We start from the raw sequence: 21,366 nt of genomic DNA, 5'->3' as shown, positions 1-21,366 counted from the left end.
ACTTTCAGTAATCACATACCAGTTTCTTTGAAATATTTATAACTCAGTAATTGAATTACTGTAATATGCTTACTTTTTAAACCATACTGAAATCCAGTTGCCAGGTGATGCAGATCCTGGTTACAATACATGTGTCCAAGGAATTAAACAGGAGCTGTGTCAACAGCACTTCTTACTAAAGCTGGAAAATATGCAAGGTATTCTTTGACTGTAGAGAAATATGGTTAGAAATAGGCAATGTGTATACATATCTTGTTCTAAAGAACAGCATACACAGCAGAATTATTCTCTTGTGAAACAGGTATTCTTAGCTTTCTGTCTTCTGGCAAAATGATGATTTTCTTTTTCTTGGTTTTGCATTTTATCTTGATGACTGTGAACTTGGTCTTAGATATTGTTTGCTAATGCAAATTGCAGATAGTTAAATATTGCTTTGAAACACCTAACCATGTTTTTTGCAATGAAAGAATGATTTTTATTGAACTTATTTTCTCCATTCCTAGAACTGTGCCAAGATGCCTCATCTGGTGAAGTTTTTCTGCTGGCTTCAGCAGCTCTTGCCAATATTACTTTCTTTGATACTATGGCTTGTGAAATATTGCTCCAGCTAAATGCAATGAAGATTCTTCTAGCAGCATGTTCAGACAAACACATAGTGGATACTCCATATTCCTGAGATCAGGTGAGCAGTCTCAGGAGTTTGTGTATTATAAGAGTTTGTGTATTGTAGGAATTTCCATTTGTGTAAAAACGAACAGGTTTCAGCTTTCTGTCTGTTTTGACAGTCAAACCTAAGTGCTGTCATGTCTTACATTCTTGGCTATTTTCAATATATAGCTCTTTATTTACCTGCTTCTGTTCCTTTTATTATGAGCATTATGAAGTACAACGGCTTTTCATGTGATTTAAAAAAAAGTGAAGTTCCATATTTCTAAGATACTATAATGTTTTTTTCATCATGAAGATGGCCAAATCGTGACACAGAGGCCCAGAGAGGCTGTGGAGTCTTCATTTTTGGAGGTATTAAAAACTTAACTGGATAGAGCTTTTAGGCAACTAAGATATATATGGACACTGCAGCCTAAATATACAATTCTCAGTTCAAAGATGAATTAGCTCCAAAAGCTGAATAAGGATCTGATCCTCAGCCCATTGACGTCGATGTGCTTTGGATCAAGTCCTAACTGTGTGGTAGGTGGTTTGCAAATTTTACTGGCAAGTACTGTTGATGTCCTTTTGCGTTTCCCTTTCTTTTTTTCACCAGATTTTTAGTAAATTAAAGGTCCGTGCTAATACACAGATGAAGTCAGAGGGAATTCTTTTATTTCTCTCAGGTACTGCTGTGCAATGAGGTGCTGCAGAGATGCTCCTTATGTGGCGTCTCAGTGATGATTTTCACTTCAGCAGAGTAACAAGCTTGAGGGTTTCATTAGCTATCACTAAGGGATGATGGCTGCTAGTCAGCTCTGTTAAGTTAGTTCTGTTTATGAGATATTGTGAATATAACTAAAAGTTCATAATTCAGGCCTCACAAGCCCATTCCCTTCCCACCTCTAAATAAGCCTAAGGATGATTCATGGTAGATTTGGGATCTACACTGCCACAGAAAACTCCATGTACCCTTCAACAGGAGCCAAACCATGGAAAACAAGGTAAAAGGGAGCTTAGAAACTGGTCATTGATGTTCTAGAGGGGTTGCTAGAGATGCTTTAGCTTGTATTAATAGCACTTAGTAGTTTTCCAGCTCAGGATTGTATATGAAAAGGTGGAGTTAAGGCATAATTATTAAATTACTCTTTGGGCAAAATCAAGAACATCAGGTGTTGTGTGTGACATGGCTGTGTACTATTATTACATATGCACAATTCTTCATGTTCTTTTTTTCTTCCTCCTGTGCACTCTCATAGTTTTGGCATCCTTATTTATTTCTGCCCTCGTCTTAATTCTGCAGTCAGCTGTTTGCAGTTTGCTCTGTGGGTAGCATAGCAAGTCCCTTCTTTGTATGGGGAAGGCAGACGTTCAAAGGAATATGTATGACTTTATTAGGTAACAGACCAGTTCCAGGCCTTTTGCAGCTTGCAGGACATCTCATTAGCTAGAGGAACAGAGAACTGCATGGCTTCCTTCCAAGAATCAAGGAGATTTCATCCCAAATAACCCCTTACATTCCTTGGAATGAAAAACTGGATCAGAAAGGTGTGATGTTTCCTGTGGTGTGCTGCAGGAAGTTTCTGAGCTGACTGATGTTTCTGCAGCAGTGGGGACTATAAAGTCCTACCTTATGTTGTTCTGTTACGGAGCACCTGATGCTCAGTTGGAATTTGTGTGCTGCTCAACTCGTCTTTCAGAGCTGTCAGTGTTGCTAGACAAGCAGTTTTGGTCATGCATTAAGAGAAGTCTTTCTTTGAATTCTTGACCAAGTATGTGCTTGTGTAGATTGCTCATGTTTCAAAAGGGTAGTTTCAGTGTTATACTTGGGAGGGGTGCAGAGGATATGTGTCAATTATGACAGTTTTATGGAATATTTTGCTTTTTAATTTGCTCTGTGCCTAGTTGCAATGAGGGTAATACACTCAGCTAGAGAGAAAAGCAACATTACAATACTATCTTTAATAAGAGTATTCTAAATTCCTGTTTTGGCTTTTGATATATATATTTTAACTCTTTTTAGGTACATAATACAGTTACTAACTTTTCCCATTACATATGTTATTATGTCCCAGCCAGTAGACATTTGCCTAAGGACATGTAGACTAAAGTTGAGGAGGTCTGGAATTTTTTTTTATTCAGAGACTTATTTTTTGAATATGCAACCACTATGGAATACATTTTTATGGACTAATGTCCACTCTGAATGATCAAGTCATCCAGGCAAATAAAACAGATGAATTAGACTTAAGCTATACTAAATGATGAAACAAAGAAACAAAGAATAAGATTCATACCAAATACAACAAAATATGGTGTAATTACCATAAAATGTTGTAAAAGTGCCCCTCAAACTTAAACTCCCTGTTCTTCACGTAGAGTTTTAATTTAAACAATACAATTATCTTATTAAAAACTATCCAGTATTTCTTAATACAGTACTTCAGCTTTAATGCTGATTTAAGAAAACTATAACTTGCTAGAATAGATTGAGGCATCATCTCTGAAAGCCAAAAATGGAAGGAAGATGGCTGAAATGCAGGAAAGGAACAGTGAGTTTTAGCTAGGACAGCTAGCTCTGATTAGTTATCAGCCTTCATGATGGTATAAATAGATAAACTGCATTCTGCCCAGGAATTGGATGTCAGATACATTGATTGTTGCCTGCAAAAAATGTTTTCCTGCTCAAATATTCTGTCTTTTAACTTCTTAAAACCTTTTCTATGCAAATGAAAAACTTTTCCTGCCTTCACAATATGAAAACTAAGCCCCTTCCTCTTTCATTTCCCAGGCAGCATTAGATTAGGTCAGCTGAGAAATGGAGAACCGAGTGCTAAACTTAATGATAAACAAGATAATAATTGTCCATTTCTCAGAAGAATGTATTGCTTCTGTAGCCAGCAGTATCAGATTGAGATTGCTTAGTTTTATAAAAAAACACTTTGTATAAGAGTCATCAGATGAAGCAGTAATTTCCAGATACCTTAGCATCTAGTTTTGGGTCACAATTTATATCAATGTGTCATGTTATTTTTCTTGCTGTTATTTTTCATTTTCTGGATAGCAGGTTTTCTACTTCAAAGGAGCATAAAAATATCTTTTTCAGAAAGGTTCATGCTTAAATTTGGCAGTCTAATGTATGCAGTCAGATGTCTTAATGGAGTTTAAGCACTGTCAGAAGGGTTTAACCAAAACTGTTGGCATTCAGGACATTCTTGACTTTAAGCATCATCTTAGGCTCTACATAGAAAAATATGAAATATGTATGTTTGTGCATAGTATCTTTATGTATAATAAAATGTTTCTCTCTGCATTCCCACTTGTCTGTTCAGTTTTGCTAGTATTCTCACCTTACCTGTGAATTTGTGGAGGTACAGTCTAACAGCTTCTGAGCTTTTTTCAGGCAGACAAAGAATTAATGTGTAGTGAACACATCAAATTTTAAAGTGGTTATTTCTAGTCTAAAATCAGTGAATTATGTTTCAAAAGAAGTTTGAGTTTGAAAAAGGCTTTTAATCAAATTCTATGATTCTAAGTTGGCAGGAGGAAATGGAAATGATTGCTGGTTTTTCCTGCTAAATTCTTTCCTGTTTTCCTGGTATTTGGGAGATGCTGCAGGCTCTGAAGCTGAGACATTCTGTCTCATTTAAGAGCTGAAACCATTAATACTATGCTTCCTCTGAGTTCCAGGTCCTTTTGTCTGCTCTTCCATTTTTTTCAGGGCATTTCCATTTTCTTTTTGTTGTCTTTTCTTCCTTTTGTTCTCTTACATGAGAATTTGTAGGGCCAAAAGGAGAGCAGACACAGGTATTACTTTAGCATAAATAATTTTTTATTTTTAAATGTTGCCTAACACCTAGGAAAAGATTTTGAGAGCAATGTTTTTAATGAGAAAGATATTAACATGTCTTTTAGAATTCTTTTGAAAATCCTTGCCTGTATGAAAGGAAGTTGCAGTAATAGTACTCAGTCTGAGTTTCTCGGGGAATTCATTGTTTCTTGCCAACTGCTTGTTGTCATGAAGACTGTGGGATTCCTGACTCCGTTTATTTAAATTGTTGTGCAAATTTTTCCATATGTATGGAAGCCAATGTAAGCTAACAAGAACAGGGAGCCTGAAGCAGAATTTGAGCAGTGCACCCCATGTTAGGTGCTTGTCTTGCCTACATTTGCCAAAACCAGAAAAAATCATTGATGGTCAGGGGAAGTCAGCTGATGAAGAGCTGTTATTCATGTTTTTTAAAGCTCCTTGACCAAAAGACATATGGAAGGGGGAGCTCCCTCACCCAGTAGGATGAGAAGAGGAACACCCCTTCTGCTGCTGAGCTGTCAGCTGGTCTTTCCCAGAGAAGAACTGCATGTAGGTACCTGGAACTTGGTTGCCTGTGGCATGCTACACAAGTAGCAGTGACAGGGTTAGGAGCAAAACTTGGTGCTCTGCCTCTGGCAGGTCTGACTTCAGTAGACTTCAGCTTTCTGTCTAGTCTTTGAAAATTATTTTCAAGGTCAACTGCAAGTAGTTTTTAACAGTCTCAAATGGTTCAACTGCATGGTCACATTCTTTCTGCAGTTCGACGCACTTCTGTAGATTTGGAGGTAGAAATGCAACACAAAGGCCAACTATATCATAAAAGGGTATCTGCACAGTTTTCTTGCACAGATCTCCATTAATATCCAGCTTTGACATTAGAATAATGATGACTAGATGTGTGGTTGGAATTGCCTTCCTCTCAGTGTGCTGGCTGTGAACTATGATAAAGTATACACTAAAACTGTGTGGTCCTTTTCAATATTGACTAGATCACACTAAGAAAACATGTTCTCAGCTAATACAGCTGAAAGAGAGGTGATAAATTATATAATTAATTATTTTTAAAACCTTAAGAAATTAAACAAGTAACAAGAGTGCCAGTGACAGATGCAAAAATAAAATTAGGCCAAAAGGCAAATGATGGTATGTGAACTTTAATTCTTATATAATTTATATCCTGATCAGCTTTCTGTGTAAGACTGTAATCATTTATCTGGTGTCTGTCCTTTTGTTTTAACTGGTTATCTCTGTCTTTGCATATACAGTTGAACAATATAAGTATACAATTAACAGTGTTGACTAGCATTATGTGATCAGTGTTATGGATTGTTACATTTCAGGGTTTCAACACTGATTCATTTAAACACTAAATCTTTGTGAGACAAAATGGCTGTTTAGTTACAATTCTGCCTTTTGCTTTTAGATGCAGGATTAGACAAGGTGCTCCAACTTTCAAAGCAAGAGCAAAATCTCAGCTCTGTTGAAGAACTTTGCTGTTTCTGCTAGATTAGTGTGGTGAGGTTTATATTCCAGGGATCAGTTCCTAATATTGCTGCTGCCCAGATTTTGAAGAAGCAATTTAACTTCTCTGCGTTTTTGTTTAATTATCTGTAAAAAGGTGGGCAGACATTGCACTTACTCAGTGTAAAGTCCCTCTAGAGGAAACATGCTATGTCAGCACAATTCATTGCAGTTTTTATTTTCTGCCCTTGCCTGCCAGGTTCACAGTACAATCAGTCTGGTGCTGGGCTATTTGCTGCAGAAACTATAAACAAGAGATTTTTCTGCAGGCTGCACCAATCATAAAGCAGTAAGTCAGAGGTGCTTGTGTATGCATTTTGCTGCATTTGTTGTATTTTTGTCTTCAGCACTTCAGGAAATGAGATAAGCAAATTTCAAACAACCCCTGAGTTTTGCCACTGATCTTTTTTCCAAAACAGAATCACTGCCTAGGTGGAGGCTGTGATTTCAGGCTTAGTTCTGAGCAGCTGAGTTCATAAACAGTGTTCCTACATATTACAGTCTCTTGTTTATTTTTCCTTCTCAAGTAGAAAACTACTACCTTCCGGGATAGGCCCCAGAAATTGCTTCCTGACCATTCTGCTTGAGTTTCTGGAAGTTGAACTAGTTCTCTGCACTTTCTGTCTCCTCTAAAATGGGAGTAATTAAGTTTCCTCCCACATACTCAAGCCCTGATTCTAATCAGACTAGCTAGACAAGCAAATTTGTTTCCTACAACTGTGCATCGGCTTAGGCCAAATTGTGCTCTGCTCTATAGAGACCAAATGTCTTAGGTGTCTTATCATAGAATCAGCTGAATTGGAAGGGACCCATCAGGATAATTGAGTCCAACTCCTGTCCCTGTGTAGGGCACTCCAAGAATCACACCATGTGCCTGAGAGCATCATCCAAAGGCTTCTTGAAATCAAGCAGGCTTGGTGCTGTGACCACTTCCCTGGGGAGCTTGTTCCAGTGCTGGGCTGCCCTCTGGGTGAAAAACGTTTTCCTGATATCTACCCTAAACCCCCCCTGATTCAGCTTCCTGACATCTCCCCAAATCCCGTCATTGATAACAGAAGTGAAGGGATCAGTACCTGCCCCATCTCTTCCCTTCCTGAGGAAGCCATAGACTGCAATGAGGTTACCCCTCAGCCTCCTCTTCTCCAAGATGAATAATCCAAGTGACCTCAGTGGCTCCTCATTAGTCATCCCTTCCAGACCCTTCACAATCCTCATGGCTTTCGTTTGGATGCTCTCCAATAGCTTGATGTCTTGTTTGTATTGTGGTGCCCAAAACCACACGCAGTACTTGAGGTGAGGCCACACCAGTGCAGAGTGGGATAATCACCTCCCTCGACCGGCTGGCAGTGCTGTGCTTGATGCACCCCAGGACACGGGTGGTCCTCCTGGCTGCCAGGGCACACTGCTGGCTAAGAAGCTATCAGACACCATGATGGAAGGCTGAGGGATGATAATTTTTTCTTCACCTAGATTTTAATCTGAAAAATGGAAAACTGTGCCCTCAGAAGTGAGAGAGGAGATGCACTCTGGCTCTATCACAATTCTAGAGTCATATGACCAGGTTTATGGGACATGTCCATTCACCATGTGACCCATGCAGAATTAATTCCCTATGTGCTTCTTTAAATTAAAAATCAGAGGTTTTTAGATCAATTCCCAGCGCAACTGCAAGAGTAGCGACATTGTACAGACACTTGAAAGGTATTATCTGTATAACCTTAAACTTGATTTATTAAACAAGGAAATTTTCCATTAATCTAAATGGGAGACCCACCCCCCACCATCCCACCTCCCATGTCCATCCATACTTAGTTAACCAGAAATATGAAGTTTCAAAGCTTCTTGATTTTGGGTATGTTTTTTTTAAGCTCTGAAAGATAACTTCCTTGTCTCAGTTTAACCTTGTGAAAAATTTTACTAGTCCCAGTGTGGCTATCTGCATATTACTATTTTGATAAGCTGATGCCTCTTCAAAAGGTGCTAAAATGTGAGCTGATCTGTGAATGGCATTTTGTGTTTCACTGTGTCTCACTTCTATGTGGTTTAGGTGTGTAGGTGCATAGCACATATTAGCAGGTAGGTGGTGAATGCAGAGATAAACCCCAGAGACTGTTACACTGTTTTTTCAGTAGTGTTACTCATGTGACACTGTCTTCAATAATTTAGACTTCATCTGGTGGCAAAAAAATGTATTAGTTCATTATTTGTTGATCAAGTCTATTTTTCTGTGGTGTTCATAAGTGGCCTTCCAGTTCTTGCAGAGAAAGCTGCAGTCACCAGGTTTACCAGGGGCTTGCCGTAGAGAAGCACCTGCAATTTTGGATGGACCTGGATAACAGAAATAAGAGTCTGGACTAGCCTGACTTAATTTATTGAAGGGATCTGCTAGAATGCAGATACTGGAGATACATGGATCAAGATGTAGCTCCAAAACAGAGCTACCTTGTACACACAGGTAGTGAGGCAGGGAGCTGGATGGGATCAGTTCTTGCAGCACGTGTATTTAAACTCTTTCAAAACTATTTCGGTTCTGAGAGAAGGCTTGGTGTCTATTTTTTCCAGTAATTTTCATCTATTTTCTTGGTGGAAACGAGGCTTAGACAGTCACTTTTATCTGTAGCTGCGTGTGTGCTCCATGTCTCACAATTAGATCTGAACTGGTTTGTGGATTCAACACAACTTCACAGTTAATTTTGAGAGATTATCTATGGCTTACTGGAATTTGGAGGGAGATAATGGGAATAGAGAGGCTAAGATAAAGACTGCAGCATGAGCCTATGTTTCATTAGACAAGAAGAATCTACAGTAAGAGAGATGCCGCTGGGAACGTTCTGTTTATGGTTTGTGATCAACTCTAAATCCAGAAGAAATGAGTCTTCATTACTACCAGTGCTCATGGAAGGAAGTGTTGCTTGTCAAGCGAATAGACTCTACACTTAAGTTTGTGTTTTCCTCTAGAGAGTTCATATTTAGCATTAAACTTCCTTGAACTTTGCCATGTATTACAGCGCAAATTTTTGTATAAGCTGCATATATAACTACATTTTAAAACAGGCAAGTAAAGGGGAAATATAGCATTTAAAGTCAGCTCTTTATTCAGCTTGCTTATTATGGGTTTACATTATGCTATTTCATGTTACATTCTTTACATCACAAGAAAATATGGCTTTTTTTGGGGAGAGAAAAATCTATCCATATGGAGTGAGCTAATCTATAATTTAACTGCCTTTCAAGTGCTACTAAGATTTAAAAAGATAATTCAGGTAGAACTTGATGGCTGTTGATGATAAGGGTCTTTTATAAGCCCCTCTGGAGAAGGTTACATAAAAACACATTAGGCTAGTTCATAAATACATTGCAAAATATAGGGACCTCATAAGCAACACAAAGGAAGTATAGATATAACCTCAAATGATTTTTGGTGTCAAAAGATGCCCACAAAATATTTTTATGTATGAAAATACTTATTAGACAAAATAACTTGAAGCACTGGAATAAATGGCACATATTCAAATTATGGTTAATTGAATTCTTCATCCATGGCTTAGGGAGCCACATGGGGTACAGATTCTGCATAGAGGAAGCAATTTTCATTAACAGGATATAATTTAGAATGAGAAAACATACACACTCTGCCTGAAACACAGTTAATAATTAATATGGAATAAATACATAGACATATACTGAGTTACCATATTTCTACCTGCCACTCTTTAGAGTTTCAGCAACTCATTTGCATCCTAAGTAAGTATATTTATTCAGAGAGATGACACTGTAACACTACCTTCAAAAGTGGAAGACCTTTATGTCACAGCATCAAAAATGAGTCATCCTTGTTATCAAAATGGCTAAGTGAGATCAGAATGGTGATTTGATCTCATGCCTGCTTACATCTAAGAAGTTTGCTTGTTTGTAAACTGACACTGTAGTGTTAAAGAGCTGATAACTGTTTCTAAAACTGATCATAATTTTTGAGGCTGATCAGTTTTTCTGCACTAAACTAGAGAAAATAAAAACTTCTTAAGAAAAAAAGAAAATTTCTATTTTTGTATTCTATTTATTAGATAATATTTATATTTTAATTATGTGTACCATTATGTGTCACTCACATAAGCTGTTAATATTAAGATGTGTTTGCATGCAGAAAACAAGTTATTTGAAGGCTAAAATATAAAAGAATATCTTGAAGGATGTATGAGAGGAAATATATGGTACCAGTGATGGGACTGGATGATTGAAATACAGTCTTTACACATAATTCAGTCTCTGTCAATGGATTGATGCATCATTTCAACAAGTTGAGTTACTTAACCTTGAAAACAGTGCTAAAATCAGGATCTCAAAATCTGCTTCTCTTGGTACAAAACCTAATCTTGGCCTTAGCTCAGGAAACGTATGAACAGATTTTTAAGTCCAGCTTATTTTAGGGAAAGTGCTTTGACATGCACACAATTTATGGCTTCAATAAAACTGACAAGTATTCCTTAAATACTCCCTTGAATCAAGGCTCAAAACTTGTAATCTCTTGTGAGGTTTTCTCAACAGTTCAGCTGAACCCTGAAGCAGAAAGGTAGAAATAACATGACTACTGGCTCCGTTTCCCAGGGCGGGGAGCTCCTGCCTGAATTCCTTGTAGGACTCCAGGGATTTTCTAGTTGGTGAATTTTAAAAAATTTTAATTTTCCTCTTTCTAGTGATTTGACCACTGAACAAATCTGCTGCATAGAGCCCTATATGACAGTTTTGTGCATGAATATGAGTGTGAGGAAAAAGAGGTGTTGCTTTTCTTGTTGTCTGGATTTCAGTTAGAAACCATGTGTGAGATAAAGACCCCTGAGAAATCACAAAGGTGGGAATAGACTGTTCAATTGCAAGAATAGATGCTTTTTAATTTTATTTGGTTTGCCATATTTCTGCCATACTAATTTTATAAACCACAATTTAATATTGCTTAATTATTAAGTAACATTAATACAGTAATATCAATTACTTTACTATCACTATAATGTAACATTGTAATTTAATATTATAAACCACTATTTAATATTACTGAGTTGTAGGGCTATACTTAGTGTTTAATTCTCTTTTTAATAACAGGTGGTAACAATATTGGCTAACATGTCTGTTTTGGACCAGTGTGCCTCAGAAATCATACAAGAAAATGGTATGTATTTTATTGGAATTTTATTCTGTATTTGTGGAGAATGAGGGTAGATAGGAAAGGACTGCTTACAAGGTCAAGGAGAAAGCTTCACTAATAATACTTCATATCCTGCCTCTGCTGGAGGGTGCAAAATAAGTCCTTAGGATGGTCCTGTGTTAACTGAAAGAAATTAACACTGCTTTGGAAAATTTTGCATGTATGACCATATTGCTGATGTTTCATTTCTTCAGAAATACCAAGTAAGGTAGCACAAAGGGTTTCAACAACCTTTATTCTGGTAAATACATTGTATAAGGTGGAAATTCTTACACAATGAAAGACATCATCTCCCACTGAACCATGCATACCTGCATTTTGTCCACCTTTTTTTCACAGGTATTCAGAAGTACTACAGATTTGGAAGCATTATGTTTTTATTACTATACAGCAGTCACCATGTTTTTTCCACACTTTCCACACTTCTTTAAATACCATATTGTAAGAAATACATTAAGTTGAAAAAAACCCTAGGTATTACAGGTCCACCAGAAATCTGAGAAATTAGGTGAATAATTCTGTGGATAAGGATACAGGAGAATTTAACAGCCTCATTAACACACCTACCAGCAAATAGAGTCAAATGGCTTTTCTCTCTATCTTTTTTCTATTTTTTATTTTTTTTTCGGGGGGGGAGGGGGGAAGGAATATTAAGTTACAGTAGAGCTTCACATAGATTGCTTTTTCTCTCCTAAGAATATCCTTTACACACTTTTAAAATTAAGGTTTGGATAAGAATGGTTTGAGTTTGACTCCATTTGAAACTCAGACATGGCTGATTGTAGTTGGTGAGAAGAGGTTTCAGAAAGCATCTACACAGAAGTGGGTCTTGAAATTCAGTTGGCCAATTCCCTTTTTATTTAGTAATTTTTCTATAAGTTTGATAGTTGATTAGTAATATTTGATGTCAATGTTTATTGCATTTCAGTGGAAAATTTGAGCTCTGTGCACACAAATACAACTGACCAGTATCAGGCATAACTAATTTGCTTGATGTAATCCATGTGTGTGTGTAGTGTGCATTTGAGGTCCTTACTAAGGTGGATAGGTGTTGCACTTTGAGACTAAATGATGATGTGGAGGTTGTATGGATCTGGATACTGAAGCAATTTAATCATAGATAAATGCAGTTTTACAAATTACCTGACTGTATGAAGGCAGTGCAGGTAAGGGGAAGGAGTAAGGTTCCTGGAGATTGGAGAGGTGGTCCTGGACGTCTTGGTGCAGGCCCATGGGGCTTCTCTACCCAGAAGCTTTTCTAGAAAGACTTGGTAAGATCCTCACATCTCCCAGGATGTCTTAGGTGCCTGTAACTATAAAGATTGGTTAGAGAATACCCTGTTGGTGATTTGTCTGTTTGATTTCTGCTGATGTTTTCTGATTTGCTGTTGTTAGCACTAAGCATCCAGATATGCCCTTGAAGCTCTTGCACTCTGATTAACAGATTGGTTATATAGTTTGGCTATCTATTTCCTTGAGCACATCAAAATGAGTTTTGTTGTTTGGGACAGGTGTTTGATCATATTTCATCTGCTTCTACTATAGCAGAAACTTGATTAAGTTAATGAAATTGTACTAACAACTATGCCAATGAGGCCTAACTCCTGCTGGATACTTCAGTAGGTGGAGAGGTACATGTGGATTGTCCAACAAAATGTGATGAAGTTCATGTAAACATTTCATAATGGAAGTTCACAAAGAAGCATTTTCCCCAAGACTTTTGAGAAGGGTTGACACTCATCTTGTGTGTAAAGGTCTTTTTCTCTGACTATTATATGATTAGATGCTTGCTGGTCAGAAGCCAGATTCACAAACTGAGAAGGGTCGTGAATCCTGGAGAGTACAGATATGTTTTCTTCTCAACTTTGACTTTTTTGTATGTTGATTTTTATCTGGCTGTATGACCCTAATGCTAATTCTCTTAATTATTTATGCAAATGTTCTCAAGTTAAAATCCTCTCATTGTACCTGAAATAATCTGAATGCCTAATAAGCATATGGAGTCTAATAGCACATAACTGTCCTTATATTTAAAATAATCTAGAACATAGAAATGAATACAGTCTTATCTAGTTTTGTGCTACAATAAGAATATTCTACAGGCAACAATCAATCAATGAAACCATGGAGTCACACAGTAATCTTCAAGAGGCAGAAAGTAATCATTTCTCCCATTAAAGGATTCCTCATTTTAAAATAGCCTTAAACAGTTTGAGATGGGAACTTCTAATGACTTGCTTTAAAATACATAAACTGTTTTACTTTCCTTTAATTTGAAAAAAAACCTCTTCATGTAGAGAATTGAAATATGTACTTAGAATTTTTCTGGTTAGTGATTACCTTCAGGTTAATTTAGAAGCAAATAAAGAATTGTATTCAGTTTAACTGAAATAAATTTGTGAAATCTAAAGTATCAATTTGTGCAGAGTCAAGAAGCTGGAGGAAGGAAGGGTTAGTGTATTTTCTAGTTCAAGACATTCTGTAGCTTCCTAGTGAGGACAAACTTTTGCACAGCTCAGAAGTGCCTGGATGCTGACGCCAAATCACAGTCCACATTTATGCATCTATCATACACTATTTGGGCAGAGATTTGTCTGTATTTACCTAGCTTACTTTTTCCCTTTCCCTTTTTGGACTGAGTTTTTTGTTGGAGAGAGAATAATGGGTCTTACATCCTTCTAGGTGTTCAACTTCTAATGGAAATGCTGTTTGAAAGATCATCTTCAGGAAATTCAGCAGAAGTTGCTGCTTGTGAGCGAGTCCAACAGAAATCTGCTGTTACTCTGGCACGACTCAGCCGAGATCCTCAAGTGGCAGATGCAGCCGTGAAACTCAGCTGTAAGGATGTATCACTAGCTGAATGGCAGACTGCAGAAGAGGGAGGAACTGCCAGTCATGGAGAAGCTCTTTTTAATTTTTAGCCTCACTTGGTACACTTTATGGAATAGGTTCCCCTCACATATAATGTGTCCAGAGGGTGACTGAGGAGGTTGAGCTAAATCAACCTCTAGCTTATTTCCTAGAGGAACCTGAGGTGCAGTATCTGCTTGACACATTCTTTACTGTGAAGGTTACAGAGCACTGGAACAGGCTCCCCAGAGAGTTTGTGGAGTCTCCTGCTCTGGAGACTCTCAAGACCTTTCTGGATGCCTTTCTGAGTGATCTGCCCTAGTTTTTTTTGGTCCTGCTCTGGCAGGGGGGTTGGACTTGAAGATCTTCGGAGGTCCCTTCCAACCCCTAATATTCTGTGATTCTGTGATATCCGTGGCAGGCTGTGCCAACTGATAGTGCTGCCTGCTCTATTCCCTTACTTAAATCTTTACTCAGGATTTGTCAGTGGACTGAAAACTTGGCCTTCTACAGGTTCAGATGCAATGAATCTAATGGGAAGCAACATGTTCTTTGGGCTGGATTTTTTCAAGACCACGTGGGAGGCTTGGTAGGGAAGAAATGGAGGTCACGATTTCCACTCAGGACTAGCAGTAGTGGGTAAAAAACATTGTATGTGTTAGTTTATGCTTTTTTTTATGATTAGTCTCAACAGCATGTTTGCATAGAGAGTCCCTTAAGTATTTACATACAATTTTTGCATTTGAGATCATATCTACTAAAAGAAGATAAATAGGAAACATCTAAAAAAAGGACCTTGTAACAAAATAAGGAGTTTTTTTTTCCTAATTGTTTTTCCTGGTACTCTTTTGTGCACTCAGGTATTCCTCGTCTAATTCAACTCTGCAGATCACCAACTGAAAGAAATAACAGTGATTCTGTTTTAGTGGCATGTCTGGTAGGTAAATATTAATCTCTCTTTCATGCTTACCCTGAAAAACAGAGAAAAAACAGCCCTCTATATTTCAAAATGCCTAAGTATTGCAGGAATATTTTAAATTCATACCAGGGTCTCCTGCTTTTCCCCTTAAGCATAACACTGTACAGTGTCAATTATTTATCCTCTGAAGATTTTGACACATAAGGAAAACATTATTGAGCACTGAAAAATTTAACTGGAACATTTCAGAATTTAAGGCTTCAATAATTCTTAAATTCCATTCTCTGATGATGTTATGTTTGCTGAAATGAGCCTTGAATCACAGGGTAACAGCCCTTTATCTGCACACACATGTGTATGGAAATATTTATGTAAAGTGGCTAAAGAGAAGTATGGAGATTTCTTGCTTTCACTACAATCCATTCTTTTTATTTAAGTCTCAAAGACAATATAATGTCCAGCCAAGGAGTGGCCAACAGAAGGTTAACACTTTCTGTGCTTAGGAGAAAGATTCCAGCTGCTGGCCCTGCCTTGTGTGGGCTGTGAGCCCCACCTGACTGTTGGAGTTGAGGAATTTCACCTAGCATTCTGTGAGAGAAAACTGCTCTGGGAACATGGGTGAGCTAGGGTTAAGTTATAGGTTTTGATGAACAAAAACTGAAGAATATTTTTTGTCAGTGCTTTGTAGTATTAATGTTATTTTAATGTGAATGTAAAACTTACTGCATCAACAGCTAGCTTTGTACCAGCACCTGAGTGTCGTTCATTTAAGCAGGATGTTCATTTATTCAGGATGAGGAAAACATGAATATGAGCATAAGAAATGCTGTGGTTATTTTTCATGCATGCCAAGAAGGCTTGTTAATCTTGTATGGCTAGAGAAGAAGCCAGAGTGATGGCAGCAAACCAGACGGGGATTTTTCTGTCTTGCTGAAGTTATTGTTGCACATTCTTTGAATTCATGGGTACTGCTTGAGATGTTACCTGCCTGTCTGTCCCAGCAGTTCTGCTCCTCTTGGTATTTTAGTAACTGCCTGACAAAGTTTTCTGTTCAACAGGTGGCAAAAAGACATAAGCTGTTTCAGGCTCTGATAGGTATTTTCACTGAAGTCTGAGGGCTGTTTGGTATTTTAGCTTGGTTGCTTGCTTTTTGTATATTTTGAAGCAGGTGATTAACTCTTGTGTTAGTGCTGCATTGACAAACAGCACAGAGAAAAGCAGATTAAAACTATCAGACCTTATTGATAGAAGACATTTTCTGCTTTTGAGGAAAGCCAGCCTGCTTTCCAGTTGCATCTGTTGTGTCAGGTTGCTAGAAGGTATGTAATTGTTGTATAATTTTCTTCAGTGAGAAAAACATGTAACTTCTTAGAACAGTTTATTAAGATAATAGTAATCTCAATGCAATTACTATTGTTCAGCCTCATAAATGAAACAGCCTACTGCTCAGCCTCAGAGTTTTGGCAGTTTTATTTGTTCCTATATGGTTTGAAATGGACAGTTTCCTTCTACTGCACTAGTATGTAATAAATTTCTGTTATAGGCATTGCATACAACTTCGGTAGCAGATGTTTAATGAATCAGATGGCTTATAGTTCTCTATATACAGAATTTATATAGAGAACTCATCTCTTACATTAGACAAAAGCTGACGGGAGAGTTAAGATACAGAGGCAGTGTGATACAAGAAGCAGATCAGGGATAGGTCTACAATCAAGGTGCTCTGACTCTCACCTCTGTGCTCTTTAACAATACGCTATCCTGCTGCTTAGGTTTTAGAGTAATGTGCCTCAAAATAATTGTCATTTAATATCTGCATTGGAGGGGAGATTAATCTGACAGATGAAGACAGTGATGAGAAATTAGCCAGGTAGAAGAGTCCATAGATCTCCACAGTTCAGTTTTGAGTCTTGGCTATTATTTGGAGGAAGTTATAATGGATTCATGTAATGAAGACTTTGTCAAAACTTAAGAGTATTACAATTGTGTTGTTTTGTTTTCCTAGGCAGCCTTACGGAGACTGGCACTTATGAATCCTGATGGACTTGAAGATTCAGATTTTCAGCAGCTAGTAAAGCCTAGGCTTGTGGATTCTTTTCTGCTATGCACAAATATGGAAGAGAGCTTTGTATAAATGTGAGCCAAAAACCTTTGAAAAATAATCAAGATGATAGGTATACAATAAAATGATAATACAGATATAATTTTATTGTTATTTATGACTTATTTATAAACAATTGTATACAGAAACAGAAAGAGCAAACTTGTTTCAGTGGTCTGCATGGCTATTTTTTTAGTTTTACTTTCCTGCCAAGAGACTTCAACAGACATTATCACTGCAATTTAATGAAATGTCTTGTTCAATATAGTTGAATCAAGTTTATGAAGCCAAGAATTTGGTGCCCTGATGTCAACTGCTTCTAATAATGTTTTATCACTCATATTTTTCTACATTTAGAACATTCTGCATGTTTTTTAAGAAATGCTTTAATCTCAATTGCTGCATTAGAAGAAAAATAATCCTTAAAGCTGCAAGTATAAGCTTGGAAATGAAAGGGAAGTCTGAGTTCAGTTCTTAACTGTGTTTATTTTTACATAGAATTATGAAAATACAGAACTGTGATTAGCTCAGAAAACTTTAAAGAACATTTTCAGATATTGGCTTTTTAGAGGACATATTTACACTGTATAAAGATATGTTCCATGAGAGGTTATACACTTGGAGAAAACTGTTATTTACATATGTTGAAATATAAAAAAAAAATTTGGAGAGAATTTTGGGAAAATCTTTATTAAAGCAAACTCAAATCAGAAGGTATCCACATAAGACTTCAAATTATGACACTGATAATTTTCCCTCCTTTCCAAGCCTTACAAGAACTGGAAGTAAGCATGTCCAGACATGTTTTTAACGTTCAAGCTACTACTTTTTTGAAAAGTTTTGCATGCATACACTAAATAATCAGAACAGATAAATTACTTGTAACTTGAATTTCAATTTTTCTGTTTTCCTTACTAGTTCTGTATTTCTAAAACTGTGAAAGAGGACTTTCAGAAGCTCTTGGAGCTAACAAAAAGAGATTTTTACCAGTGGGTAACAACATAAAGAGTAGAGTTGATTTAAAAATATTTTTTTTCCCTGAAAATTTTCCTGAACTTTTTCCTGAGTTTTCTTAAAATTTGCCTTTTTCTTTTCATCAAAAAAACATATAAATTTAAAATTACTTGATCAGTAATATATTTAGTGTGTTTTTTCCACAACTTCTCAAAAAGCTCTCTGTAGACTATGAAAGCATATTAATTTTTTTTCTTGACATCTTTGAAACTATTGCTCTGGATCTTTTTATTGCTATGGATCATTTTACCATCAACCTTAGGGTACTAGGACATCTGCCAAAAAGCAAGTACATTTCTTCTTCACTGTACTTACTTTGTAGATATGTTAAGTGCCTTAATTCGTTAATGTTTATTTAGTATTAGGTGGTGTTTAGATGAAAGGCACCAGGAAATTGCTAAGCTGTGATTGCCTTCTGCATTTTCTGTGTCTGCAAATTCTGTCCTGCTTCAAGCAGTGATAAACGGTGGCTACTTTCTTCTCCCCTTGAGTGTATGGGTTAAGAAGACTGCCTTAACATTTCCTCCTTGTGATCTCTTCATTTAACTATGAACTCAATCTTGACTGTAGTTCTAGAACATTAGAAAACATACAATGACCTCTCTCATAAGCAACTACTCAAAGATAAGCATTGAATCAGATGTTTCACAGATGTAATTTTCTACTAAGAACAGAGATGAATTCTGCTTCGTTTGCTTACTTTCAGACAGCTCCTTAAATTGAGATTGATAAAATGCATGGGACTGTACAGCTTTAAAAATATTGTACAAGTGATGGGCTTTAACACTTTCCTTACTAAGCAGAAGGACGTGTATGAACCGTGGATGCTTCAAATGGTAAAATGAACATTTTTGGTATAAACCAGGAATGTGCTGTGCTGAACCTCATTCTGTCAGCTGCAACTAACATCAGAGGTATTAGATATGTAGATGGGATAGGGTTTTTCCCATAAAAGGCAAAGTTAAAATCTCATTTAAAAAAAAAAATGTCCACACATGTTAAGATACTCTCGATCTGTAAATATGTAGCTATAATTCTAGGTCCATATTTTCCATTTGAATGTCTTCATATTATGAATGTGACTGTTTACATTACGGAAGTAAAATACATTTAGGTCGATCACATATTTGTAGCAGAAAAATGTATCTTGAAAGAGCCAATTCAGACGTGTTATCACCTAAGTGTCATCAAAACCATTTTTGCTAGGTCTGAATTTTTCACCTAAAGTGGTGCACTTTATTTTTATATATGCTAAAGATTATGAGAAAAATAAACATACTTCCTCCTTTCCTCTTAATTGACTTAGAAATAAAGTCATTAAAATACTGAAATATTCTTTTTTCATTACTTCTGAATGATTTCTGGGTTAAAAATATTTGGTTTGAAAGTGACTTATCAGCTTTAAAAAACCGACCCCCCAAACAAACAAACAAAAAAAGTGCAACAGTTTAAACCAGAATAAAATGTTTAGTTTCAATGTAGTATGAAACAAAATAAATAATATAAAAATATTTTCCCTAAAACATGTCTTTTTGTGGATCTATCTTTGGAGTCCCTATATATGTACACATAGAGTTAGCAGAGTGAGGTAGAGTATCAACTTTTATCAATTCATGTGTAGACTCATTGTCCTATAGCAACTGCATGTAGGTTAGATATTAGCTTCATTGTTCTGCAAACTGAATGTTATGCTTGTCAGAAAAGTAGTTTCATTTAAATTTTTCTAAACATATTAGATTTTGTATGAGATTAGAAATTTTATGCAAACATGCAGTGCACTTCAGTATTCTTTATAACTTTGATTTACATTCCAGTGACTCTGAACAACATGTTCAGATTTCAGTTTTACTTTCAACAGTTTACAGATACTTGGGCCCTGATGTTTCATGCATAGAATTTTTTTTTTTTTCTGGTTTATTGTGTGTTTGGTACATGAATCATTTATGCAGGAAGTTACTTGCCTGACCCGGTCTGTTTAAAATAGTATTTGTATCTACAAGGGACAAGACAAAGTCTTGGGAAACTGATTGCCTGTTAATATCCAGCAGATGGGACTTGGTCTATAAGGTTTCATGTTGCATAAGTACAAGACTAATCCTGGTATCTCGTATGGCTTGTTCCAAATACCTGTGTTGACTGCCTTCTAAATAACAGCAATTAACAGTCAAAATAACATTGGCTTTTGTATTGTGAGAAATCTGCTTTGATTTTCAGTTTGAATTTATATTAAATTTAATGTATTTTAAGTGACACTGTAAATTGTTCACGAGTGTTCTCATTTTTAAGAAGAGGGAGAAAGATAAGTCTAGAGTGAATTTGTTCATTTGAATTGGATGTGCTTAGCTTGTGGGGAAGTTGGTGAATTGTTTCAGCCCTGGACAAGCTAACGAACCAGGAATTCAGAAAACACAAAATCATCTATTTTAGATACATAAATACTGTGCAGAAATCCTTATCTCCACTTTCTAGTTTGCTCTTGGGTCTGAGTTTCTCTTTCTCTAGCTGTGACAAATTTCTGCCTCTTGGGAGAGTTATTTGTATAATTGCTAGTCATCTGAATAGAAACGAGGTAAATTCCAAGGTCTGGTCCTGCTAATTATTATAATGATAAAGTTTTTGCTGAGAAATTAACAAAGACATTTTTTAAAGAAATGTACTGTAGTTCACCTAGAACAAAAATAAATGTTTATTGTTCCACAACAGGGGGAAGAGTCAGCATGTTCTCAAGATAACTTGAGAAAAAAACTTAGATATTATAGTCTCCTTCCAGGTATTGGTACCTTCATGAGCAGACTTGCTAGCTAAGAGTTAATGAAGGGATCAGTCCTTTGCCAAATAATCACTGAATCAAAGTAATAAAGAAAAACCACCAGACTGACAGACAGAACATGAGGAAAGTGAAGATTTTTCTCTTTCCTTTTCAACAGCAAATCAGTGACTTTTTTATTTTATTAATTCAAGTGTACCTAGAACCCAATGGAACCTATGGAAACCAGTGCAAAAAAAAGTGTGTTAGATAATAATGCCAAGTTGCTTTAGAGAGCAATTAAAAGGGATCAAAAGGCTTAAATGGCATGAAGAAGGTGGTGTGTTTAACATGGTGCCTTTTCTGTCACCGTTGTGATCACCTGTGTCACGAATGTAAAGCTGAAAGGTGCACTGCTTTTACTCTTTTCTTCAAGTTTTCTGGATATTACCTCTGTCTTTTAACTAGCTTTTGTCCAAGTCCTCCACAACCTTTAGAATGTGACCTAACAATGCACATGTCTTCAAGGTAACATGAATTTTTCTGTATATAAACA

At 36.6% G+C, this 21,366-nt stretch overlaps 1 protein-coding gene across 1 annotated transcript in view; it reads left to right on the top strand.

Annotated features, from left to right (window-relative positions):
• INSC (inscuteable homolog (Drosophila)) overlaps nucleotides 1-17,083 on the top strand; it is a 59,766-nt gene extending 42,683 nt beyond the window's left edge. The window contains 5 exon segments of the mRNA XM_009995413.1: nucleotides 504-682; nucleotides 11,078-11,144; nucleotides 13,863-14,018; nucleotides 14,891-14,967; nucleotides 16,955-17,083. Of these exon segments, the coding sequence (XP_009993715.1) occupies nucleotides 504-682; nucleotides 11,078-11,144; nucleotides 13,863-14,018; nucleotides 14,891-14,967; nucleotides 16,955-17,083 (608 nt within the window).
• The last annotated feature ends 4,283 nt before the right edge of the window (nucleotides 17,084-21,366 follow it).

This window comes from Chaetura pelagica, unplaced genomic scaffold (genome assembly GCF_000747805.2).
Source record: "Chaetura pelagica isolate M959 unplaced genomic scaffold, ChaPel_1.0 scaffold94, whole genome shotgun sequence".
Taxonomy (NCBI): Eukaryota; Metazoa; Chordata; class Aves; order Apodiformes; family Apodidae; genus Chaetura; species Chaetura pelagica.
The sequence above is the reverse complement of the archived record's forward strand: the minus strand, read 5'-3'. Positions and strand labels throughout refer to the sequence as shown.